This window comes from Hermetia illucens, chromosome 2, assembly GCF_905115235.1.
Source record: "Hermetia illucens chromosome 2, iHerIll2.2.curated.20191125, whole genome shotgun sequence".
Lineage (NCBI taxonomy): Eukaryota > Metazoa > Arthropoda > Insecta > Diptera > Stratiomyidae > Hermetia > Hermetia illucens.
The window spans coordinates 9,961,103-9,989,035 of record NC_051850.1 but is presented as its reverse complement, the minus strand read 5'-3'; the positions used below and the strand labels follow the sequence as shown (position 1 = coordinate 9,989,035).

General features: G+C 45.1%; 1 protein-coding gene across 3 annotated transcripts; it reads right to left on the bottom strand.

Moving 5' to 3' along the window:
• Positions 1–1,719: 1,719 nt before the first annotated feature.
• LOC119649742 (probable chitinase 10) lies at positions 1,720–27,933 on the bottom strand. Of its 3 annotated transcripts, none has more exons than XM_038052030.1 (2): positions 27,801–27,909; positions 1,720–2,662 (listed from the first exon to the last, which is right to left on the bottom strand). In XM_038052030.1, the coding sequence occupies exons 1-2, from the start codon at positions 27,808–27,810 to the stop codon at positions 1,770–1,772; spliced, it is 903 nt and encodes a 300-aa protein (XP_037907958.1). In that variant the 5' UTR covers positions 27,811–27,909; the 3' UTR covers positions 1,720–1,769. The 3 variants fall into 3 exon arrangements, with proteins under 3 accessions (XP_037907958.1, XP_037907957.1, XP_037907956.1); XM_038052029.1 differs by lacking the exon at positions 27,801–27,909 and adding an exon at positions 12,605–12,714 and having other exon boundaries at positions 1,721–2,662; XM_038052028.1 differs by lacking the exon at positions 1,720–2,662 and adding an exon at positions 20,125–21,111 and having other exon boundaries at positions 27,801–27,933.

Sequence of the window (27,933 nt, the reverse complement as noted above, 5' to 3'; positions counted from 1 at the left end):
CAAATCCAAACCCTCCGCGAAGGTCATCACGAGCCGCATGCCGGACATAGCATTGGTGACCTCCACATCCAAGCTATGGTCGAGACAGACTTCTAAAAATACCTAGCGACTGTGCAAACAATCCTTGCTCGAGCTGGTGATCTACAGAATGCTCTGTTATTCAAATTCCTGTGAAGTGTAAAGTTGGTACTGAAGTCGCATCTCTCGGAGAAGAATAAAATAAGTGCACTGAATGTATTCGCTGTCCCTTCATAGGCTTATGCATTTGGAATATTGCCGTGGACGGAGACCGATCTGGAAAACGTCCAGTGGCAGATACGGATAACTATGTCCAAATTCCGAATGCATCATCCAAACTCTGCCGTGGAGGGGATTAACTTGGCCTGTCACATCGGAGGTAGAGGTGTGGTTGACATGGCGGCATAACATCACCGCCAAGTCGACTCGCTGCGCGCTTATTTTTACAGCAAGGAGCAGGTGAGTCCCTTGCATGCGGCTGTCTGTAAGGCAGACTGTGGGCTGACACCCCTTAACTTGAAGGATCGATCTTTCAATCCTCTGAGTGGGGTGAAGTTGGAACAAGAGCGGATCGATGAATGGAAGTCGAAGGTAATGCACGGTAAACACGTGAATTGCCTTTGGAAGCCATTTGTCAATTTGGATTTGGCGAACAGATGGCTGTATGCTGGGGATTTCTTTGCTGAGACGGATTAATTCATGTGTGCCTTTCAGGACAGCGTCCCTCGTAGGTAACAGAAATAAAGTTTTTTATTCCTTGTTTTCTTTCCTGAGCTTTCTCTGCGCCGGACAGGCACACACTAAGACCAGAAATTGTCGGAAGCTACAAATACGATATTGGGAAAGGTCTCCCCGCAGCTCCACGACACTAGAATTCCACCACGAATCACTACAAGATTTTTGTAGCGAGAAACTGAGGAAATTCATATCAACGGCAGTAAAGCAAGCTCCTCTTTAAAAACCGTTTTGCCGTTCGTTCCCGACTACGCCTTCACGACTCTCCTTGCTCGCCAAGTTCCGTTCCACTCCCCTTCTTGGTTGCTTTTTATAGTGGGGAAATACTATTCTTTATCGTCGGACTCCAGACCATCTAAAAAAAACTTTCATCCCCTCACTACTCCTTCTTTCCACGACCAATCCAAATCTTCCTCTTCTTCCAGCAATCCAATCCAAAAAAAACTTCCACTCAGAATTCGTCCGTTTTCCAACTGTATTCTTGTCACCTCTAGAATCCGCTCGTTTCCTAGTCCCAGCCGTTCACCTACGAACCGGTCCCCATTCTGTTACGCTCGTCTTGAACTCCGAGAGTTCATGTTGCAGCAACATGCACATACGTCTATGGATCCGGCAAATTATTCTCCTTGGGAAAGTTGAGGTAATTGCACATTATAGAATGCATTATTTGAGTGAGATTCCGCTCTCGTCCTGAAGCTGCGGCCACTACATCAAAAGCTAAAACATATATTTGGCAATACAGCCATCGTCTAGCCAACCGGTGAAGTTTTGTGCGCCTCGCTTGGCAGTTGCCCAGGCAAAAGCGTCAAGCATCACCCCAGAAGTAAGAAGAAGAAGCAGGGAATACTTTGAGTGAATCTTTAAAATCCCGCCAACTAGGCATCCAAGTCCAAGTCCAAATAAAAAATACAGAAAACGCTTTGTATTCAAACAAGTTTATTATTAGAATGAAATTTTAAACTTTTATTTTAGAATACAAATGAAATTTTTAATTTGCAAAGAATTCTACTTTCTCATCAAATGAGGCAACTTTCATCGATCTGACTCCATTTTGTGCCGTTAGGACATGTCTTCTCTGTTCGCTTACCCTTCTCGCATATCCAATATTTAGTTGGGTCCTCATGAGCGAATTCGCCCTTAGCACTTTCATCCGCATCTTCACAACTGCACCGACTTGGCCGTTTTGACACACAACTGCCTTCGTTGAAGTACTTTTCATTTTCGCAAAATTCTTGACGTCCTGCGTTGTCGCCAGTGCAACGGAAGTAAGCTGTGCAGATGTTTTCGTCCGCAACAAATGTTCCAGCTGCTTTTCCTTCGCAAGCAGAAGTGGAGGTATCCCCTCCCTCGACTGAGCATGGCAGATTTTCCTTCTTGGTGCAATATTGATTTAGTGGGTCAAAGTTATAAAGTTTTTCATCGCATGAACCCTTTAACCTCGCACCATCTTTGCATATATAATAACCAGCGCAGTTTTTTGGGTCTGCAACAAATTTGCCTTCGTATTTAGGTTTACCATCAGCGTCTTCGATGCTACAATCAGGTCTTATTGCATTTGCTTCTGTTACATAAGTCCCTTCTGGCACACACTGCTTCCTCAGTACGTCTACTACTGGTAAGGGGGCTGTACAAGTTATGGAAGGGCCAGTTGATCCAAAGCATACTGCATTGTCGGCAATACTATCCCTCCACCTGCAAGTTTTGGTGTCAGGGTCGAATCCCGTTCCATAGGGGCAAGTTTTTTCCTCAAAAACCCCTGATACCACTCCACATTCAAAATAATTTCTGCAGTCATCTGGATCCTTTTGACGATCGTTTTGTTTATAATTAGTTCCAGTACAAGGATCATCCCCAAATGTTTGTCTAGCACATAATGCCAGAATGTTGAGGAGGAGATAGATCAAGTGACCTGCAATCAGAGTAAATGCTAATGAGCCAAATCTTTCTTAATTTAAAGGTATCTCGTTTCTGGTAGTTTTTTGATGATAGGCGAATATTGGACTAACGATTGGTATGTCAAAAAAAAGTATCATTACCTTCGCTTATTAATATCCCTAAAAAATCGCTCTGCATTTCCAAACTTCAAGATTTATATATGTACGTACGTATGTTCATATTGATCATCCTTAATAAGCGAACATTGCCCATAACGCTTATTGCGGCATACGTACATACACATGCTGTATATTCCATTTGCAAGTCAAATTAACACTTCAACAAATGAAATTAACGTTTTAACAAATGAAATTAACGTTCTAACAAATGAATTTAATACTTCAATAAATAAAATTAACGTTTTAACAAATGAAATCAACGCCTTAACAAATGAATTTAATAATTCAATAAATGAAATTAACGAATTAATAAGTGAAAATAACGATGTTTCAAGGCAAATTAACTATTTTTCAAGGCAAGTTATCGAATTTTTAAGTGAAATTCATGGTCTGCCAACTGAGAATGATGCGAATAAAATACTAATTAGCGATTACAAAAAGGAAATTAACGTTTCTGCAAATCATCACCTTGTTCCAAGATGGACCAAGCTTTTCCACCAATTGGCTGATGAAGCAGCAGAATATTTCGCCATTGCTGGTTTCATTCGTTAATATCTTATGATGGATAATTTCCTCCCTTGCTATTGCGGCAGTGAGTGTCACTTTGTGGCCTCATACTGCCGGCATTACTACTCAAGCTTGAGTGTTCTTTTTTGATCGAACGGAAGGTGTATTTTAAAGCCACTAGTTTGCTGACATCTTCTCGACAACTCTATAGTGTGCTGGGCGTCAACTCTGTATAACTCGAAGTTCGCAAGCTTTAGGGTGATGACAAGTTTTCCTATTTCCATTGGTGACCGTCGCCATATTTACACTGAACCCCTTTAAAGAAAGTTGGTACCCAATTTCCTAGATGGAAATTGATGGGTTTCTTTCCGCGCACACTTCACGGCTAACACCTCATCTGTCAGTTTTTTCTGGCGACAACCACTCCGTTTCTGTTCCACCAAAGCACATTAGTGTTCAAGGTTTTGTTTAAACACGAAGGGGTTGGCTTAATTTAGCCAGGTCTACCTCCGTCTAACAGCGGGGTATATAACCGTGCCCTCCTCACTTCTTCTGCTTTTCGCAGTTTATCCTAGATTGCTGCGATCATGAAATTGATCCCATCCTAATCCTCGTGACAAGCTACCATTCGCCGGACAAAATTTTCTGGAGATAACACTTCACCTAAAGTTCCTTCTAGGTTCCTCCTTGCTTCCACCAACCTAGCACATTGGAAGAATACTTGCGTTTGGTACTCTGGGACCCCGTCGCAGTTTGGACAATTAGAAGAGATGTCCAATTTAAACCTGTAAAGATATTGACGGTATCCTCCATTTCCCGTGTCATGGTATTGTATGAGTTCATCATCTCGATTCATCATCTCGGCATCATTCCCGAAATGACGAACGCTGCATCATCTGAGGAGGTGCTAAAGCCGGAACCCACCCTTAAGGCTGTTCTTCTGTAGACCGCACTAAGTTTATGTGCATGGCCTTAAATATGCAGCGCTTTTCTCCAAACTGGGACTGAGACTATGAGGAGCCCGTAAGTATGCCACGGTCCTCCTACGTTCGGTGTCATCCTTGCCAGAGCCATACTCGTGGTGGGTTCGTTTTGCAAGTATGCTCGATGTGCTGCTTAAAATTGGGTGTTCCGTCTATTATCACTCCCAAGTATTTGATGGCCGGCTTAGAAGTGATGATACGATTCTCGATTCTAATGCAGGCGTAATTTCTCATTATACATGATATATCACAGTAGTATGCCTACTATAGAGCCTTGTGTCACATCCGCGGAGACAAGGTACTCCTTGGGTCCATCATCGGTGTTATAAACAAGCGTCCGCTTTCACAAGTAGCTATCGACAATAGCAGCGAGGTAGGCGGAAACATCAATCATCGCCAGAGACCTTCGTATAAGGTTCCATTTGGCCGAATTGCATGCATCCCTCACATCCAGGGTCACCACAACCCAATATTTGATGATATAACCCTTTCGTGAAATGCATTTTCGGCCAAGCCAATAACTGTTTTGATGGTAATGTTTGATACTGCCGATCTGAAAGGACTCCTAGGCCCTCAACGACCGGGAGTAATCTATTATAAATTAGCCGCTACTTCCAGTGTCTAGAAGATATTTGGGTCTGTAGGAGGACGGTTCCTTCGGAGGTATGCCAGCCTTAGGCACCAGCACCAGCTTCTGTCGCTTGTATGTTGCAGGAAAGATACGCTCGGACTCCGGTCAACATTTAACCACAAGTTTGAGGGTATGCCGTCCAGACCCGGAGCTTTGCTGTCGCCTATTCGACTGTAGATCTCCAGCAGTTCGTCCATGGTGACTGGTGAAATTGACGTCATATTCTGGGGCGCTGAAAGTGTCAATACCCCCCTCCCTCTTTGCCCCGCGTGCTGGGGAAATAACCCCTGGCTCATTTTCAACAGGAGCATAGGGAACGTGATCTGCGAAGATGAACGGCCCCTGAATCGTCCTGTCACGATTTTACAGGCGCCACATCACCGATATATATCCGCTTCCGGACGGAGCTCCTTAAAACATTCCCTCTCCCCTCCGCTAGATGGCGAGCTTGAGGTTCTTGCGGGCTTCTCTATAGTCATACTTCTTTTGCTCTTCATCGATTCTATCTATTCCTTTCTGATTGAAGACGAACAAGTTCACTATTCCACCAATAATTGGGTCTTTTAGTAGGCAATGAACATCTCCTAGGCATCCATGCCTCACATGCTTCAGAGATGCTTTGTGTGAAATGGAGAGTTCTATTCGTCGAGGTGGCTGCTTTGCTAGGTAGGTCTAACCGCACCTCCATGAATGTTTATCCATCAGTCGCTTTTTCATTTCGGCTTCTGGGGTGCGGGTCTTTGTCCTTAGTTGAAAGGTGATTGTCTGATGATCCCTGTACGTGAAGTCCTCGCTAACTTGCCAGGACATATTACACGTCAGAGCAGGGCTGACAAAAGTCAGATCTACAATTGAACAAGATCTTCTGGTGTTGACATCACCTGTGTTGGCCAGAACTACATCCAACTAGAGGAATACTTCTAATAAGCACCGCCCTCTTGCGTTAGTCTCTTTGTTGCCCCCTCGAAAGTCCACACATTAAAGCCACTTGGACCCCGCCCCTTGCTTCGTGAACAAGATCGTCAAACAAGTCACAAAACTCTGGTAGTGTGAGGCTTGGTGGGGCGTAGCAGCTGTATACGAATATACCGCTTATTTTTGCCCACTCAAAGCCACTAGCCGCCTGACCCATGCTATATTGTATGGTTTGACGACCGCACCCCATATCATCCCACCGTTAAGGTTTCTGTACGGTTCACTAAAGATAGCAGCCTCCATCGCGAATTCGTAAGTTATCTATGCAAGCAAATCGTGTGCGACCCAGGTTTATTTTCATTAACCTCATTTTTTCACTGCATCCATCCCGTCCCTCCTTTCCCTCGCACAAAATGCATTTGGGGTCCCCATTGCACTCCTTGGCAGTATGTCCGATCTCCCCATACCTTCGGCATTGATCAGACCGTTAGTGCATGCCTCCGCGAAGTATCCAATTATTAGGCATTTGAAGCGTTCCTTAAAAGGATCTGTTCCCTTAGTTGGCAAACAACCAATCCAATCTGAACCTTCCCCAAGGCCAACAACTTCTGCGCTGCCTCCACTGGCAGTCGTATTGTGGTTTATGATGCTTTTTTTAGGCTCACGATAAATTCTTCCCTGAATTCCTCCACCTTGAATTTTTGCTTCAATGCAGTGCAGATCTCTTCTTTAAATGTTACCTCATCGAGATTCTTGCAATATACAGAGATATTCTCTTCAAGTGAGTTTATAACTTGGTTACGAAAGCCGTCAGTTTTTCCCATGCTGGAACATGAGAACGCCTTTCAGGGTCCTCCGAATTTAGCTGATATTTCCGCCTAGGTCGTTTATGTCTGGTTTAGATTTCCCCTTTTTCAGTATCTCCACATACCTTAGATTTTCTTTGCTGGAGATTACAATTGCATCCGGGCGAATCTGCACCTTTGATTTGTTGTTCCTTTTTTGTACACGACTTTAGTCGATTTCGCTTCGCTAGCCGACATTCCTACTTTGGGCACTCTGGGCCCTTCTGAACTTTTAGTTCCGTTTTGTTGGACTGGTCATGACCCCTGCCATAAGCGCAACTTGGGCTTAGAGGTGGTGGGGAGGAAGACGGGGCGACAACCCTGTTGAAAGAAAGGGGGGTCGGCCTCAATCGTAGACCTAACTTTTGTAAGCCCTGCACTGGCACGCGGTATGTCTTGGTGCGTCAGCAAGCACTACACCCACAGCGATCACCAGGCAATCTTCTTTGGGCTATGGGTGGAGTCACCGGGCATAAGACCATCATGCCCGAAACCGAAAAAGATGTCAGGCTGGTCCGCTAAAGCTCTGGATGAGCAGACCTTCATGGAGGTGTGGTTAGACCAACCTAATAAAGCAGGCGCCTCTACGGAAAGAGTTGCCCATGTGGCCCAATGCATCGCCAAAGTGTGTGAAGTGTCCATGTCGAGGAGGTGCTCATTCCTCAGGGAACGCTTTAAGGAGCTCTGTTTAGAAGCGGACGTAAACCCGTGGGGGAGCGCCTATAGAATCGTGATGGGGCGATTCAGAGGGCGATCATCTCCGCAGATCACGTGTCCTTCACTCTTGCTAAAAATTATCCTTAAGCTAGTCGTGAAATCCAGATCGGACATGTTCGCTGAGTTGTTCGAAGCGTGCATGTCCGAGGGGATATTTCCTGCATCGTGGAACCGACAGAAGTTGGTGCTACTGCCTAAGGCTGGCAAACCTCCAGGTGAGCCAACCTCTTACAGACCTATTTGTCTTTTGGACACTGTGGGCAAAATGCTAGAGCGAGTAATCTATAATAGATTACTCCCGGTTGTTGAGAGCCAGGGAGGTCTCTCAAATCGGCAGTATGGGTTCCGTAAAGCCAGATCAACCATTGATGCCATCAAAATGGTAACTGGCATGGCCGAAGATGCAATCCACGGAAGGGGCAGTACTAGCAAATATTGCATAATAGTGACCCTCGATGTGAGAAATGCATTCAATTCGGCCAGTTGGAATCTAATACGGGAATCTCTGGCGAAGATTGGTATTCTCGCTTATTTTGTAGCTATTGTCAATAGCTATTTACAAAAACGGAGGCTTTGGTATGACACCGATGACGGACCCCAAGAGTACGTTGTCTCCGCGGGTGTCCTACAGGGCTCCGTACTGGGCCCACTGCTGTGGAATATCATGTACAACGATGTTCTTAATCTTCCCCTTCCTGAGGAAGCCACGGTGGTGGGCTACGCCGATGATATAGTGCTGGTTGTTGTCGCAAAGCATCTCGAAAATGCTGAGTTATACTCATGCGAAGCGATCAGTGCTGTTAAGGGTTGGCTAGAGAGTTCTGGTCTGACACTTGCGGAGGGAAAAACAGAAGCGGTGCTCATCACCAAGCGCCGTAAAAGAAATTTTGCCCGTATTCAAATTGGGAATCATATCACCACTTCTAAGCCTGCCATCAAATACTTGGGAGTGATGATAGATGGGAAGCTTAGCTATAAGCCACACGCGCAGTATGTCTATGACAAAGCATCCACTGCGAGTGTGGCCCTGGTAAGAATGATGCCGAACGTGGGAGAGCCCCGGGATGCTTCCAGGTTGCTGATAGCTAGGGTAGTGAGTTCGATCCTGCTCTATGCAGCTCCAGTTTGGGGAAAGGCATTGCATGTTACATTTAACGTTAACAAACTGAGTTCAGTCTACAGAAGAACAGCCCTAAGGGTGTGCTCGGCATTCAGGACTGTCTCAGATGATTCAGCGTTCGTCGTCTCTGGAATGATGCCCATTGACATCCTGGCAGATGAGATGACGAATATATATAGTGGGAAGTCTATCACTCCTTTATCGCAGACAAAGAACGCCGAAAGGGTAAGATCGGTAGATAGATGGCAAGAGCATTGGGAACACTCGGGAAAGGGTCGGTGGACACACAGGCTCATCCCTGCCATCAAGGAGTGGTTGGAGAGACGGCACGGTGAGATTAATTATAATCTTACTCAGTTTCTCACAGGGCATGGAGGATATCGCCAGTACCTGTTCATGTTTAAACTGGATACCTCACCCGATTGTCCAAACTGCGATGGAGTCCCAGAGGACCAAGAGCATGTATTCTTCCACTGCCCAAGGTTTGTGGAGGAAAGGAAGAACCTAGAGGAGACTCTAGGAGAGGTGCTCCTACCAGAGAATCTGGTGCGAAAAATGCTAGCATGTCAGGAAGACTGGCATGCGATCAACCCCATGGTCGTATCTATCCATAGCAAACTGCGAAAGGCAGATGAGACCAGAAAAGCGCGGTTACGTGCGCCGCGTAGAGACGAAAGGGGACGAAGCTAAAATGAGCTGACTCCGTCCCGTGATGTAATACCGTACGGTGGTTCCACGGGGCTTGGAGGAGTCGGGGGTGGTTTTAGTGGGTAAGAATCCCACACGATGGCGTGTCCAGGCCAGTGTCTTTTGAAGATTTCCCTCCTCAAACAAAAAAAAAAAAAGACAGACAGTAAACCAATTTTAATAAGGTTTTGTGTTTACACAAAGCCTTAAAAATGATCTCGAGCAACTTGTCCAGAAATGGAATGATCGTCTTATTCAACACGGTGTCAGATTGAACCTGATTAAACCGGATTTTTTGTCGACCGATAACACAGGTATAATCACTACCAGCGGCACACCAGAACTGAGCGATTTAAATACCTCAGATCAACGCTATCAGACACGCGTTATGAAATTGCTTCACGCATTATCGCAACCTGGATGAAGTGGCGTTCCACAACTGGTGTTCTTTGTGATCGACGTATCAACGAACATCTCAAATATAAAATTTACCGCAATGTCGTCCTTCCTGTCGGCCTCTATGGTTCTGAATGTTAGCCAACTATAAAATACAATGATCGGCGTCTTGCGGTAATTGAGACGAAGATGTTACGTTGGGCTAGTGGCGTGACACGTTTTGATCACATCCCAAATGAGTATACCCGCGATCGTTATAGGGTTGCACCAATCATGGAAAAATTGTGAGAGAGGCCTCTTTGATGGTATGGTCACGTAATTCGCACTAACGAGAATTCACTTGCCAAGATTGGTCTGAACATCGAAGTCGATAGCTAACGACCAAAAAGCAGCGATTTAAAAGCTTTGAGATTGCATCCAGATCAGGCATTTCATAGAGCCAAATGGTGAAACCGATCACGACGAGCCAACCCCGCTTGTGAACGGGATAAAGGCTGAAGAAAAAGAAGAAGAAGATAATATTATTAACTTAAGGGGGTCATCCTGTGTGTCGGATCCGTGGAATCGAATTTTGTTGGCTTCAATTGTATCTAGATGTAGTGTAGGATATACAGGGTGCGGCAGCATAACTTCCTTTTTTAAAATGCGCGCCACTCAGTTAGTTGATGTCGTAGCGGAGCGCTAGTGGTCTCGTTCAAGAGGGGATACTGTAAAGTTTTGTCCCGACACGGTTCAGCCGCCACCATTCGTTGGAATAGTGAGGAGCGTGCCTTTGCCGTTGAGGTTTACTTTTCAAGCGGATGTTCGGTTATTGCAACACAGCGTGCATTTCGGAATCGTTTTAATTTAGCCCCGTTGGCTCCCGTCCCAGACCGCAAATCAATTGTTACATGGGTCACTACATTCAGACAAACTGCAAGTGCGACAAAAGGAAGAACTGGAGTCCCTCGGCCCGTTAGATCACCTGAGAACATTGAAGCAGTGAGAGCGTCAATGTTGCGATCGCCACGGCGTTCTGCGCGCAAACACGCATCTGCGCATCTGAAGAATTCTTCGTGATGATCTTCATTTTCATCCCTATAAGATGGCGATAGTGCAGGAACTTTCAGAACGTGACTTCAATTCTCGGATGAACGCGTATGAGCTTCTTCTTGATGTCGTTCCCGGGGGTGCTATTATTTTTTTTAGCGATGAAGCCCATTTTCATTTGTATGGGTTGGTTAACAAACAAAACATGCGCAACTGGGGTGACGCCAACCCTCGAGAATTGCTTCAAAAGCCTTTGCATTCACCCAAAGTCACAGTGTGGTGTGCAATTTCCTCAGCTGGAATTATTGGTCCCTGGTTTTTTGAGGAAAATGATGAGTGACAATGAATTCGGACCGGTATGTAAACATGCTACAGAATTGTTTTTTCCCACGGCTGGAAAATTTGGATTTGGGGGACACTTGGTTCCAACAAGACGGTGCAACAGCACACACTTCAAGAGCATCGATGGCTGTTTTGAGGGAACACTTTCCAGAGCGCCTTATCTCAATTAGAGGCGATCCCGATCTGTCCCGTTGTGATTTTTTTCTATGGGGTTTTTTGAAAGCCCGTGTTTATGTGAACCGTCCAAGAACCCTACAAGATTTGAAGACCAACATCCAAGAAGAAATTGCCAACATAACACCTGCTATGCTAACAAGAGTCATGACAAACGCCAGGAATCGGTTTACGCAATGTATGGAGAATGGGGACGTCACCTAACAGATTTGATCTTCAAAACAATGTAAATAAAAACTTTAGACATGTACCTACATTATAAAAAATAAATAAATATTTTCCGATGTATACAATAGCTTTTATTGAGTTTTGAAAAAAGGAAGTTATGCTGCCGCACTCTGTATGAGCAAAGTGATTTTTTGATATTCGGACGCGTTCGGAAATTATAGCATTAAACACGTAATGAGTCACATGCCAGATTTATGTCGGTCGCCGTAATAAAGCGGTCCGAATGACGTTCGAATCACTTCGTTAAAAGGACAAGAATTGAAGCCAAAGGGGTACATGTGTTTCTTGAAGAAACCTAAGGTTTTTGGACTAGGCATAGCAGACTAATGGTCAGTTAAGGTTTTATGGCTAAAAATCGCATTCTACTTTTTAAATGCGTTTTTCTCGAAACCGCATGTTGAAAATCGGCTGCCACCATAGCCCAAAATCCACCCAACGAAATTCTTTGAAATTTTCGCGATTTATTCAGATCATATTTCTACGGTCCTCAAACTAGGATAATTGCGATTCATGCAGTAGTTTTTTTTTATTCATTGAAGAAGCCTCGAAAAAACACGAAAATTCACAAAAAAAAGTTTAACAAGGCACCAAAAATTTAGTTTTTATTAATCCTAGTTTACGGACTGTAGTTAAGTCTGTACGTCAAAACGCCGTTTACTTTTTTCTCCAAGATGATCACAGCGCCCTCTATCGTATCAGCAGAAAAACACCTTTTTTTGGAGATGGGTGTTTAAATTACTCTGTATTTCAATAACGAACGATGCAATCGGGCTGGAAAAATTACTGCGTACGCCCAAGATACTAAAAAATCTATGGTGAAAAATTTGTATTTGTATCTTTCTCCAGTTCTTCACAAAAAATTTCTAAAAAAGCCAAAAAAACGGCTTTCACACCCCCTTAAATAGGGTAAAACAGGAAACATTTTCACTGAGTAAATGACTGAACCTAAAGGTGTAGGGAATAGATATTTGTAGTGGAAATAGTCCTTAATTTTTAATGATTGAATCCTTTAAAAATCTGGAGAGGAGTTATTGCCTAGACACTCCGATTTATAACGGAACTGTACACACAGGCAGGGTAACTTGATATACACATTGCACTATTCCAGCTATATTATCCTTAAAACTTGATGGTTTGGTTTTCCCGTAAATATTCACAAATCTCTTTTTTTAAAAATCTGATTTTAGCTTTTATAGAAAAAAAAAAACATTTTTCCAGTTTACCTCTGCTCATTTTGTAAAAGTCCTTTTTAGGCAATGCTTAATAAGAAAAACTTTGCGGATTTTCTTTGTTAGATACTTGAACACTCAACAAAAATAGTTTATTAACTAAAGCGAAGTCAGATTTCCAACTGTTTATATACTCTACAAAGTAGTTGCTAATAAGATTGGGTTATCTAGCTTCCATGCAAAACAGTAATCAAGTCGATAAAGTTAAGCCTTAAGATTTATCTTAGGTTATCTGTGCCTGGATAACTTAATAGTTGTTGGAATGTGATGGAAAATTTTTTAGGAAATTTCTAAGAATTGAACACTAGCGATAAACTTTCTCATTATCAGGTGATAAGAAGTTCATTAGCTGATTGGGGAATTCCCATGTGCCAGCGGAAATAAGCATTTGTTTATTTGTCAGGTCCGAACGAATCCTGATCTCCTGAAACAAACTAAAAAAAAATTATTAGTTTTAAACAGCTGAACCGATTTGAATGAAATTTGGTCGACAGATGGGAATTATGAAATCCCACGCATTCAGCGAGTGACATAAAGTTAGGCGGAGTTTAAAGAGCGGCTTCCCATATATGCAAAGGGGAGATTTAAAAAAAGAAATCCACCGGATATAGTCGTGTAGGGTATCAAATGAGAAGTCTCGATTTGTACTTTCCGAAACTGACATTAGTTTTGGCGTGAATTGCAAAGTGCCTGAGTAAGGAGTCAAAATGTACACACTTAAAGTGAAACTACCCATCCTAAAAATCCGAAAAAAAATCAGAAAAATGCTCTTTGATGAAATCTAGGCCTCAAAATATGTTCTGCTCCGATATCTATTCAAATAAACCTACTAATCGTATATTACCAACTTTTAGAAATTTGCTGAATAATCCCCCTTAAACTCATCCTACGGCTACCAAATTTCATACCAGCATAGAGGACCACATTTCACATATACATCATCATCATCAACGGCGCAACAACCGGTATCCGGTCCAGGCCTGCCTTAATAAGGAACTCCAGACATCAACGTTTTGCGCCGAGGTCCACCAATTCGATATCCCTAAAAGCTGTCTGGTGTCCTGACCTATGCCGTCGCTCTATCTCGGGCAGGGTCTGCCTCGTGTTCTTTTTCCCCCATAGATATTGCCCTTATAGACTTTCCGGGCTGGATCATCCTCATCCATACGGATTAAGTGACCCGCCCAACGTAACCTACCACCGGACCTACAACCGGACGATCATGGTATCGCTCACAGATTTTGTCGTTATGAAGGCTATCGAATCGTCCATCCTTATGTAGGGGGCCAAAAATTCATCGGATCGGATTCTTCTCTCGAACGAGGCCAAGTCTCCGACGATTTTCGACTCTATATGGGAGAAATTATCAACGGTCTCAAAGTTGTAGTCTCCTATCTTTATTCTTGCCGTTTGACCAGTGCGGTTTGTCGTTGGTTAGTTGGTTTTTGGGGTTGACGTTACCCCCATATATTTTGTCTTGCTTTCATTGATGTGCAGCCCAAGATTTACCTCAGCATTACGGATCACTTTCTCGAGGGCCAAGTTAAAGAGTACGCATGATAGTGCATCCCCTTGTCGTAGACCATTGTTGATGTCTAATGGTCGTGAGAGTGGTCTTGCTGCTTTTATCTGGCCTCGCACATTGGTCAGGGTCACCCTAGTCAGTCCTATCAATTTCGTCGGGATACCGAATTCTCTCATGGCCGTGTAAAGTTTTACCCTGGCTATGCTATCATAGGCTGTTTTAAAGTCGATGAAGAGATGGTGCAACTGATGTCCATATTCCAACAGTTTTTCCATCGCTTGCCGCAGAGGGAAAATCTGATTTGTTGCTGATTTGCCTGGAGTGAAGCCTGTTTGGTGTGACCCAATTATGTTCTGGTCGTATGGGATGGGACTATCTGGCCTAGCAAGGTAGCGGCGAATATCTTATAGATGGTACTCAGCAGCGTGATACCTCTATAATTGCTGCACTGTGTGATATCTCCCACTTTATGTATGAGACAAATAATGCCTCTTTGCCGGTCGTCAGGCATTGTTTCGCTCTCCCACACCTTTAGCACAACTTGATGAACCACTTGGTGTAATTGGTCGCCTCCATATTTAACCAATTCGGCTGTAATTCCATCGGCTCCTGGCGACTCATGGTTTTTAAGCCGATAAATTGCACGGGCTGTTTCCTCTATACTTGGCGGTGGCAGTATTTTTAGTCGTCTTCAGTTGGCGGGACCTACAACTCGTCGATGTTCTGGTTGTTCAGTAGTTCTTCAAAGTACTCAATCCAATATGTCCATTCTTTCGGAAATCAGATTTCCCTCTTTATATCGGCAGGATTAACATCGAGGTGTGTGAGGCTTCAGCCTGCTAATTTGTTGGTAAAACTTCCGCACCTGGTGCGGTTGCTCCCTGTACTTTTCGAGTTCACAGCCCTGTTTGTTCTTCCAGGCATCCCTTTTCCGTCTGTGAAGTCGCTTCTCCGATCGCCGCAGTTCGTGATAAGTCTCTGTGTGTTCCCGCGTCTTTTGAAAATGCAACATTACTCGGTATGCGGCATTCTTCCGTTCCATTGCTAGCTTACATTCATCGTCGAAGCAGCCTTTCCGACTTTTTTTTGGGGCTGGGGCCAAGTATGTTTGTGGCTGCATTTATAATAACGTTCTTCACGTGATTGTGAACACCATTTGTTGATGCTTCATCTCCAGGATCTCTGTTGACTGCGGTTATTGCGGCATCCATGTCCCTCTTATAGGTGTTGCGGAGGGCTGTGTTGTGGATGGTTCCAATGTTAACTCTCACCTGATTCTCAGAGGAGATTCTGGGTGGTGTTGTTATTCGAGCTCGGAGCACTACGCCAGCGAGATAGTAATCCGAGTCTATATTGGCCTTCTTTTGACATTCATCAAGGCTGAGGAGTGCGGCGTTCCATCAACACGTGGTCAATTTGGTTGAAGTGGTCCCGCCTGGAGAGGTCTACATATGTGTGTGAACCGCTTCCCGTGCAAACCAGGAGCCAACGTATCGCCTGAATACGGGCTCCTTCCCTACTTGGCTGTTAAAATCCCCAAGTATGATTTTGATATCATATCTGGGACAGGCTTCGAGAGTTCGTTCTACTGCCTCGTAGAAGGTATCCTTTTCCGACTCTGCAGTCTCCTCTGTAGGGGCGTGAACGTTTATGAGGCTTATATCTCTAAACTTGCCTCGCAAGCGCAGAGTGCATAGCCGTTCGCTTATGTTTTCAAAGCCGGTAACAGTAGGTTTCATTTTTTGGCTGACTAAGAAACCTACTCCGAGCACATGCTTTTCTGGATGGCCGCTATAATATATGGTGTAGTGGCTCTTCCCCAAGAAACTGGTCCTGGCCAACGCATCTCTTGTAACTGTTAAATCAGCCCTATATTGGGACGGGATATCGGCTAGGTGCTTGCCAGCTTCATCTCTGTACAGGCACGTTCCATGAGAAAATGCGCATATCGTTATTCCTTTTATCGTTGACGGGTTCATCAATGTATTATCCGTTCAGTCCGAGGCTCCTGTTGGGGCTTCGTAAGAAGTTATTTTCCATGTAGGGATGTCAGTTGATACAATTTGCCCCGTTTTTAGGCGCGGGAGGCTCGCCTTCATCCTTCTCCGTCTGCAGCTTTTCGTTAAGAGAAAACTCCCAGCAGTCACCACGTGGAGGTAGAGATTGGGTTTGGTAGTGATGCTGTTGGTCTTGGTTCAGCAAACGTTTCCGAAGTTTTATGCTCCATCGTGGCTACCAATCCACGTTTCACCCAGGAACCTATACTACTCTTTGACTATTCATTATTTCACCTGCATGTTCATACATGTGTGTCTAGTTACTCCTATCACATCCTTTCGCTTCTTCAATGTTCCGTTGACAGAAAAATCGACCTTCCAAGCTTTCCAGGACTTTTCTGAACTAGCCTAGTCTTTCTACGTTCTACCTAGCGTAAAGTTCCCAAATTTCGTAATTCTCGGTGGAAATGTTCTGCGAGAGTATCTTGGCAAGCGTGAGGAACAGGACCACTAGATTCAGCAACGCGTGTGCTTATGTACATGGCGCGATTCAAGGCTTCCTAGGTTGTTTTGTCACCTCTGTACCCACTGGAGATACCGGCGGTTTGGCACTGCTTTTTCGTCAAGTTTGTCAGTGCCTTCTTAGACTCTACTTGTTTTAGTTTTATCTAGTGAAGGGATGGTCCACGGTCGTCTGGTTCCACAACTCCAACTTATTTTTTTTGTGCGCCTTGATTCTGTGCGGTGACTCGCCGCCAGGGTAAACTCCTCGAAGCTAAACCAATGGCATCATGCAGGATGCGTGCGTTTTCGGATGAGCACTAGTTGGCCCCGCTACACGTTAGGTGCTTCACTTTTCCATTTTGCCCTCGATTGGAGATGGTGCAGATTTTCCTGAGACCATCAACTCTAAAATATTGTGTGAAGTACTTTCAGCTTTTTCCATCGCTCGTATAGGTCCTGCTGTGATCAATCAACTTCCAGTAATGCCTTTAACGAAGTCTTTGGGGTTACTAGATAGTAGAACTAGAGGCATTGTATCCAAACAAGGCTCAATATGGCAAAGCAATGTCGTAAATGCTTCGGACGTTCGCAATATTGTCGCCTCGTTGAGTACACACTGGAGCTAACGCTTTGTTGATTGATATTATGTACCAATCGAAGAATCTGCAGTTAGCTTCATTGACACTTTCTTAAAGGGGGACTTCTTTTTTCTTCCATCATAAACCGTAGGACATAGGACGTCACGTTTACCAGTTTCGAAAATGACGAAAAGCGTTTTAGTATAACACACCCCTTCGCCCCCCTGGAAAAGCAAATAACATCTTTAGCTACAGCTATGAGCTCCATAGGGCTTATTCCTCTGGGACCACAAATGTGCCGGGTTGTCCTTCGATCTTATATTCTCCTTATTTTGGTTAACCGATTACCGAAATAATTCTTCAGACTCGTTGCATCCTTCTTAAGCCATGCTAAGACTCCGGTCAAGCCACAGCATCGCCTTTCAATGGCATCGTTGTGGACATCATTTTCACCAGTCAGAATAACAAAAGAGCTCCGTTCAGCCCCAATCGTGTCGAAAGCTGACAATCAAGCAGTAAACAACCGTAAGGCGGAAAGTTCGGACAACACTTTGTCGTATTGGGGTAGCCTGTAGTAGTTCACTACTACGCCAAGAGTATCCAAAAACATGAATATGGAAGCAAAGGATTTTAACTCTCCAAGCGGTAAGGAATCACAGATTTCGAATGCACCCGCGATTATGAGCAATCAGGTCGAGGCCGAGGCGCGGACTTTGGAGACCTGACCAAATTTATATTCTTACACGAAGAAATTTGGTGGAGGCGTGATTTCCGGCTCGATGGTAAGGCTGCATTTTGTACCTAGGGGGAAGGAAAGTACGGCAACTCTCAGTTTGGTAAGCCGACTATGGTCGGCCCGTCCGCGGTGCTGCAGTCCAGGTTTACCCGTAAGCGGAAGAGGAAGGCTCGGTAGAAGGAAATTTCAGACACTAAGGAGGAGGGACTACAGGCTGAATCTTGCCTGTTAGAGGCTTCTCCTTCACCCTTACCAAGAAGAGCGGAATGAAGGTAACCTGGAGACGTGGAGGCTACTTGTTTAACGTCGGTATGTGGAAATAGACTCATGCGGTCTGGATACCGTGAATCAGGGAAGACTCCAAGCAGGCGACAAAGAAAAGCACTGTGGAAGAAGGTGAAGCACCATGGGAATGAGAACATGGATGTGGCTGCACCACCAGGTGCAGTAATATGTAGAGAAATCGAAAGCGAGAAAGCGCAACCTTCGAGGAAGGTGGAGAAAAATTGGTAACCTGGATGAGACCCGCATTGGCCGTACCAGGCTCCTCTGTCAGCGGTAATGCGCGAAGGAAGCGTAGGACCAACACATCTGTGGTGGGCAATGCTTTATTGTGCTCTACACCCGAGCCTACATTCACGAATCCTGCGGGGATTAGAACCAGTCTGGCGGGAGGTGATCAAGAGCGCTGCGAGAGAGTCCTCAACGAAGCTAACCCCTCCCATAAGGATACGGACACGAAGATAGGAAGGAAGAGAACTTATGCCCAAGCTGCAGCCTCAATTATCAGTGTTGGCGTGGGAGATGCCTCCAAGAATGGTAAAATGTCGGAGGAATAATTTATCATCCTCCGGGAATGGCTGTGGAAAAAAAATGCTGGAGCCTGGAACGAAGCCCGTATTAAGTGGGAAACAGACGAATGCTCTGCGTGATGAGATGTGACCTTTTGTGGATGAGGACATGGGAACTGCTGTCCTTCCAATTGACGCTAATTGTTTTGCATTACAGATTATACTAAGTGATGTCGAAAAACATAAAGGTTGGTCAAATTTTCCTGCAGCAGCAAAGCTCACAAAACTGCAGGACTACTCCTACATTTGTCTGGTGCAGAAGCTATGAAATGTGACATTGGATCAGTGAAATTGCGGCAGTGGATCAGGGGCGAGGTCTCACTGTCAGATCACCGAAACCTAGAATTCAATCTGACTATAGTGGGTGAACAGTCTGGAATGCAAAGACGGAACGCTGAACAAAGTTCAGTGATCTACATAATATGGCAATAAAGTACCGCTGCCTAAACGACTGGACACTCCTTTGACGTTTGAAGATGAATCGAAAACCCTGAATTGCACACTTTTAGGGTGCCTGTTTTATTTTTCGAGGTCAAAGCGGTAAAACGGTTCCTTGTTGGAATTGCGAACTAGAAAAACTCAGGAAATCAACCAGACGACTTCTGAACCGTCCTTGAAAAAGCAATAAGAGTAAAGACTAGTTAAACTTCGGGTATGCATAGCGTGAATATGAAGCTCGAAACTGGACTCACCTAGAGCGTACTGTGAGGAATTGGAAGGCGAAGGAAAGACTTCAGGGGATGACTCGGCCAAGTTGGACTCCTTTTGAAAACCTGATGGTACTTTCACAAACTCCAAACTGGAATCGGTACAGTCCCTCTTGAAAGTACACCATCCAGGAGAAGTGGTGAGAGAAGTGGACGGTGGAAGGCAGCCGTACTATCCTCTGAGTACCTCAAAACCCCTGGCATGATTGGCATCGTTCCAGCAATGCTAAAGGAGGGTATGGAGCACTTGGAGCGATTGCTAAGAAATTTTTTTTCTAGCTTGTCATGCTTTGAGCTAAGTATCTACCTTTGGCACAAGGTTAGATTAAGGTAGTCTCCACATCGAAGCCTAGGAAAGATGGCTATCAAATCCAAAGGACTTCAGACAGATCAGCTTGACATCATTTTTGTTGAAAGGTTTGGAGAGAGTGGTTGAGCATCTCACTCGTGGGAAGGTGCTTAGGTCGCACCTATTAAATGAAAACCAACATGCTTACCATCATGGTAGGTGATAACTGGCAACCTTTAGAGGTATTTGCATGCACATAAGTTTCTCCGGATATTAAAAATTATGTATTCTGTTAGGGGAAAATGGAGAGATAGAAAAACAAAACACTAATGATAAAAAGTTTCAAATTTATTTTTTAAAACACACAGATTTTCATTATTGCATCGAAGGTTGTGCCCTTTGGGCACGATTTCTCCTCAGGTAGCCTTCCTTTTTGACACACGTAAAATTTTGCCTTATCAGGATGTGGAACTGCCACTGAAGTTTTCCCATTAGTTGCCCAGTTTTCATCTTCGCAAATGCAGGTACTAGGCTTTACTAGAGTACACACTCCATCCGCAAAATATCTGCCGCCTTCACAAGGAATCCAGTAGGGGGTTGATTCGTCATAACAATAGTAAGAAGCTTTACAATTGTAGGGATCCGGGAGATACTTTCCAACTTTTCCTCTGCACATAGTTTCAATATTCACTAGTAAATTCGGCTTGGTTTCAGGAACTTGGCAATTCCCATTGGTGTTGTGCATGCAAGATTGAGAGTGTGGGTCTAAGAACATCCCGCTGGGACATTTTCGGGACACAATTATGTCTCCCACGCATTCATAGTAGTATTCACAATGTTCTTTGTCAAGCCACTTTCTATTTTGGAATTCTGGTTGAAAACAATCGGGTATATCATTCTCGCAGTCGTATTCAGTTTTAGGAACACATTTTTGAAAAAGCGGGTTGAAGTATCCATTGGTATCACAAGAGTTTAAGACGAGCTCTAGTGCGCTATCACATACAAAAAAAAGCTGGCAATTAATATCTCCAGGATCTTTAAATTTTTCACCGGGGTAAGTACACTCTCCTATTGGATGACCATCTAAATAAACCGTACAGCTTCTTGTTCTTTCATTAAAATAAAGAAATGGTGGGCAATCAAAGTCCACGAAATTTTGAGTTTTATCGAAACATACCCGATATTTAGTCCCAGAACTCCTATCTGGATACGGGACGAATAGCTCCTCATTTTCACAATCTGCTGCATACACCGTGTTGGTATTGGAATCTCGGAGAATCCCTAAAGTTGAAATTAGTAATCTGAAGGCGATTCCTAGGTAGAATGAAATAAGGTGTTGGCGTTATTTCGAAATCCAATATGTTCTAATAAAGAGAGGAATAGCGAAATAAAAAGTACGTGAAACCGTGTCTATGAAATGCTGAACTCATGCCAGCTAAAATCTATTATATAAAAAGGCGGAATACCGGAAGCTGCACACTTCGTGTATAAAGACTTGGTGCTCCTCTAATGTGAGGAACCTTCAGACTGAAAATATCAGTCTGTATCTACCTCTTGACGAAGTCAAATGAGAATTTGTTGAAGAAACTCCAGGAAGCCCTCGAGAATAATCGCTGGCAGGAAGACCGGATTAAGCAATTAGCCACGTGATCGTGTCGTCAGAGGTCACGATCACGCATACTTTGGAGGCACCCAAGCCCCGCTCCCCTACTTGCTGGGTCCCAGACCGAAGCCTTCCCCACGCTCAACGAACCGAAGAAGGTGTATCCCGTCAGCCGGACCAAGCAGCCTTCACCTGAACATCCTCATCAACCGAAGCAAGCAATAGATCCGAACGACAACGCAGCGCCATCAAATAAACAGAAGGTAAGTCGAAAGATCCCTCCACTCCTAATCGTAGAGAACGCAGAAATTGTTGAGTCTATTAAACAATCGATTTCCCGCGCCCTCCCTAACATCTACCTGATTAATAAATCAGGTAGGTCACACCAAATATTAACAAAAACGTCGGAACCATAACAAGTTCTCCACATATACTCTCCCGTCCTAGAAGACGACCAGCCTCATTCTCCGAGGGATAGATGCAGCGTCTTCACCCCAGGAGTCATGTTGTCTCTAGCATCTGTTGTCTCAGTTGATTACGGAGGCAATGACGACCCCGAAAATTACAGGAAATGCCCTCGGTTTGTCCAGGTGGTGGCAAGGAGAAACCCACAAAAACGTGTGCCTCCCACCCACAATGTCCCCGCAACTGCCTCCCGTCCCTTTGGTCGCCCAATTACAAATCCTGCTTTCACCCGTCCGTCAGTGAACTTTCCAGACACAGCATGAAGCGGAACCTCTACCCATTCACCTATCCGTATAAACCGCCCAATTACCATGTACAATCCAGACTTCCTTGAGTTCGCCAGGAAATCGTAAGAATTCTTGCAGATGTTCAACTCAATGGTCGGTATCTTGGCATCCATTAATCGAGTTGAACTTCAACTCCATCATCGGTCGAGCTCGCAGACGCGAATTTGAGCTATTCCTTGGCGAGCATAAACTCGATATGATTCTCCTTTGTGAAACTAGGTTGAACAATAGATACAATCCTTCCTTTCCCAATTTCAACCTCTTCCGGACTGACCGCCCACATGCCAACCCTCAGAGCTGCAGAACCAGCGGTGGAATGGCGTCTGCATTTCCGGAAAATTCCCAGCCACACGAATTCCTCGACCTCCCAACACCTTCAAATCAATTGAAGCCACTTTCATCTCCTTCGAATCCCAATCAATCACGGTCCTCGTGGCCTCCCTTTATTGTCCTAACTAATCCGTCGACACACACGACTTCCTCCGCATCGAGTCCCTCTGCGCTCCTTAACCCCACCTTTCTGGGAAACAATGGTTCTTAATTATCGGTGGGGACCTCAACGCCAGACATACGTCCTGGTTGGGTCCATGGTCGAACCAGAACGGGGATCAGTTTCACCGTTTCCCTCCAACCTCCCATCCCACCATCAACCAAGGTTCTTTCCCACCTAGCCAACATACTGATTAGCAGCCACCCAACTGCTATTCCCAACCCAAACACCTTCCCTTCCTCGAAACAGTCCCTGGAATCAGCGACCATGAGGCCATAATCCTATACATCTAACCCCCAGACAGAGTCATTCGTTCCACCCCACTCTCAGTACCCGACTTCCAACGCCCAAACTGCAAAAGCATCAACCTGGCCCTCAAAACTAAACTTCAGCCCCTCCTACTCCCATGCAGCAGTACAGTTTCCAACGACACCATTGACCAAACAGTCCATCAATACACCGAAACAATTCGGCAAGTATGTGACGAACTGATTCCATCGCTTAAACTACCGTAACCTTAAGTCCGTCCGCGAAAGAGTCCTCACCCTCTACATACAATATCTCCACAAATCCCTCTACAATACCGAATTGAACCCTGGTGCATATAGGAAAACCTGCCCCCTGTCCAACAAAATGCGATCCTTCCCCAAAACATCCCCTCACAGAAAATTTTAATGTCCTCGCTGTCCACTTTTCCTAGGCACACCACTGAAACTTCCACTTCCGTGAACCACGTTTCGACAACGAGGTAAGCCCAAAAACCCCCCATTTACTTTCCCACTCTTCCTTCCTCATTCCTCAACCTACACTTTTTTTCACTCAAGCTTTGGCCGACCCACTTTGCCAGTTCAGATTCCGCAAGGGCGTCCATGCCCCCTCAAAAGATAAAAAATCAGTTGGACTTGACAAAATCCCTTCCATCGTCCTAAGGAAATGCGCTCCTAGCATTGCTCCCATCATGACCTCAACCATTGCCTGATCAATGCCCACTTCCCAACAGATTGGAAGAGAAGAGAACCAGGCCTATCTCGCTTATAAGCTTGCCGAAGTCCTGCATTTTCATCCGTACCTCGGCAAGCTTTCTTGATGGGCGGAAATCCCAAATCCAACTGCAAGAGCACCTCGCTTCTTCCTATTTAAGTACGGCTGGCATCACCCCAAGTCCAGCTAAAGGAGGAGGATTTGAGGTAACGTACTTTGTTCTATCCGAGGTGAAACAAAAATAAAATGCTGATTGGACGGGAAATTATTTTCTATATTCTTTCCTCTAACTTAATGTTAACAAACTTGACAGGTGATCAGTTGTCTCCTCCTGTCAGACGGTCAGCTATTTTCCGCGGCCATTGGAACACAATGGCCTGCCGCATATTAAATGGTGGCGATTTCGTGAGATGAAAGAAGAAATGATGTCACTTACGCGATTTCCAGCCACTACGAATATGGAAGAATTGTGGAACCAAACTAAAGACCCTACCAACAAAGAAGGCTATGCAATCCTCGAGGTCACCAAGCCAGGTAAGCGGTTCATCAACCGAGACACTTGGCTTTGGAGTGATGATGTTCAAATGAAGGTCTGAATATTTCGAGGAGATTTCAACTGAAAAATTTGTCCATCCTCCACTTCTACAAGCACTGCCGACATTTGGAGCAATTCTACCTCCGCGACTGGTGCTCTGAAGAGGCAGGTAGGAAGATTGCGTTGCAACCCTGAAGGTTCAACCAAAATCGAGTGGTCGAGGAGAACCTACATGTGGTGGCACCGGGAAGCGCTGTAGCATTACTCTCTTTATAGTTTCTGGATCTGGAGAAAGCAGTTGAACGTGTGCCACACGAACTCATTTGGTATGCTCTACGACAACACCTAGAGACAGAAGACCTCGTTCGCTGGTTCCAACTGCCCTACCACGTTCCGAAAAGTTTGAAGTGTGGCGGGTGTATTAAAACCGCTTCATGTCTCTGTTGGTGTTCATCACGGAAGCGCCCGCTCACCACTCTCCTTTAGGACATCCAATGTCCAGCACGAAGCGGTCAAGGGGTTATTAGGGGAGAAGCCTCTTGTTTCTAGCCTAGAGCCTATGTGCTCTCTAGAAATCCGGGATCTTGACTGCTTCATAGAAAAGGTTGAAGTATCTCCAATCTAAATGGTGTCCAGTCTTTAGGACGAAACTGGAAAGGGCTAGGGCGCGAATGGTATGATTCGTATTTTACTAATTAACATGCATCGGGGTGCAACCGCTCACCAGTTGCTATTGCAGGTCGCTACGGAGGTAGATGCTGACCTAGTGCTAATTAGCGAGCAATACCGAACCAGGGACCAGGTTTCATGGCATAACCACTGTTCGGGCATCGCTGCCATCTGGGTTCGGGGCGACGTTCGACTTCATGTTCTTGCCGAAGGCCGAGGAAATGGTCTTGTCTGGATTCGGTGTTTAGGGATAACGTTTTTTAGGGTTTATCTGACGTCGAATGAGGCAATGCTGGACTTTCGGTGCCAGCTTAATGCTCTGGAGGACGCCGTTTCGAGCAAAGAGGGACGAATCCTGGTAGGCGGTGATTTTAATGCTAGGCCCCTTGAAAGCGGCATGCCTCAGCCAGACTGCAGAGGGAAACGGATTCTTGAAATGTCGGCGAGTCCGTTGTGAAGCAATCATTCCTCCGCTCCGCCGTTTGGCACAACGTTTATACAAAATCGGGGCTCTGCGGAAGCCCTGCATACTAAGTACCGACCAGATGGACCGCATTGTAAGGGCATTATTCCCCACACATCCTCTATGGGTTGATGTCAATAGCGCGGAAAGTGTCGAAGATTGCCCCGTTTCACAATGAGAGAGCTCGAAGAAGCGGTTATCTCTACGGAAAACAAGAAGGCGCCAGGTCTTGATGGCATTTTGGCGGAAGTTTACAAACTGGTGTTCTGAGATCGGCCGGACACGCTGCTTGGTTCGTTCAACGCATGCTTGAAGGAAGGCATTTTTCCATGTCGCTGGAAAGTGGTCAGATTCGCGCTGATCAGCAAGGGAAACAGAGACCCGGGGCTCCCGTCTGTATACTGATCGCTGCATATTCTTGACACGGCCGGGAAAGTGCTGGAGAAGCTTATCACGAAGAGACTGGCTGAAGCGATCCGCGCTGCCAGGACGAAGGTAATTAGGGTTAAGAACAGGGATATCAACAGTGAATGCTGTTATGGAGATCGTAGATGCGGCTTATCGAGTCGAGGCATACAACCAAAGATCTCGAGGGATAGTGCTTCTCATAACGCTTGATGTCAGAAATCCCTTTAATTTCGTAAGATGGACAGAAAGTCTGCTCCCTGCTCTATGAGAAGTTAGAGGGCCAGAGGAGGATGGAAATCACGTCGGGAGTAGCACGGGGATCCATCCGGCCGGCCGGACCTCTAGAACACTTTCCATGATAGTCTGCTGAGACTCGATATGCCCGAAGAGTCGCGCCTGGTTGTTTACGACGTAGTGGCACTTGTTACCGGACGCCCTGTTTAGCACGCGCAAAGCCGAGTTGGCAAATTCATGGGACGAGTAAGCGGATGGATGACTGTTCGTGGTTTGAGCCTTGCGCTGGAAAAACTGCAGTAGTCATCTTGATCAGGCACAGAATCCCGACCCTACGCCCCATATCGATCGGCGAGTTGACTATAGAGTCAAAACTAGCGGTTAAATACTTTGGTTTAATGCTCGACGCGAACATGAGTTTTTCGAGCAAATCAAAGCAGCAGCTGGAGTCTTGGACTGGAATGGAATGGACTTGTTGGAATGTTGGGGTCCCTTTATCTACTAGGAGACGTCTCCTTATGGGAACAATGGAGCTAGTTCTGCTCTATGGCGGGGAGGTATGGGGTGATGGCCTTGAAAAGGAGGGGAGGGGAGCTTTGTGAGTGTCTCGAAACTCAGATTGTCTCAAAACCGGCAGTGATGGGGATCACGGGAGTGATCACCGTTGCCCTCCTTGCCAAAAAAACGTAAAGCTATCTACCGAAGTAAGGGCGAAAACATAAGCTGGGTGGTTCCCTGCGAAGAACATCAATGCACCTTTACCAAGTGGCAACTCTCTTGACAAAATGAGCCAAGGCGGCTCTTACCTACACAAGATTGGAAAGGCGTGATCTCCTGATTGTGTGTTCTGCAATGAAGTGACGAACGATGCGGAACACACTTTTTTCTCTTGCGAGAGGTGCAGCAGCTCTATGCAGACATAGTTCTCCCCAGACAACATTGAAGAGGGAATCGTGTTGCACATTATGTTCGGGCTCTTGTTATTGCGAAGAAGATTGAACTCGGCCGGCGGAGAGATCGGATTGTCAAGGGTTCCCTGAACTAACAACTCCCTTCATTCCCTTCGCTTCCGTTTGTGGAAGAGATGCCCTGACTTGAAGGCTCCCAAAGCTGGGAGAGCGGGAAGGCTCGCCCGAAGTAATGTGTCAAACGGTTCCAGATTAGGTTCTGTGATAACAGGGAGGTGTTTAGTTGGTAGTAGGACAGCGTACTGTTGCGGAAGTTCAACAATCTATGCCAATTGTATTGCATTGCAACTGTCCAGTGCTCTATATACTGGTTTATGCCGATGATGTTTTGTTGGTGCCTCATAGCAAAAATGATCTGGAGCATCTGAATTTTTGTCGACCAATACCCATGAAACAGGCACAATCACTGTCAGTGTCAGTGACCTACCCAGAACTGAACGTTTTGAATATCTCGGATCAATGCTATTAGCCAATGGACAAATACGCAATGAAATTGCTTTACAGATTGGCACAACCTGGGTTAGGTGGCATTCTACAACTGGTGTTCTTTGTGATCGGCGTATTAACAAACGTGTAAAATCTAAAATTTACCATAGTATCGTCCGGCCGTTGCCCTCTATGGTTCTGAGTGTTTACCGACTATAAAAGACAATGAACGGTGTCTTGCGGTAATACTGCACTTATACTACTTTACTTATACTATACTATGAAGACATAATATTTGAGTGACTGTGAAGAAATGAGAAAACTCAGGAACTCTCAACTTCTTATTCAAATGAGTTGCTCAAATATGACCTCTTCACCAAAAATGATTTGAATATTTTAAAAGCTACGTTAAGAAAGCAACATCTATTTACACAAGCATCCAAAATTCACTAAAAACTGAATCTTTTATTTTACCTAATCTCATTGTGGTGTATCTGCCGGTGTAGGACTTCTCACAAAAATAGTAATATTTGGTCGACGCACGAATACAGGTCGGACTAACAATGCGGAATATGCTGCAATTTCACGTCATATTCGCCTTTTTATA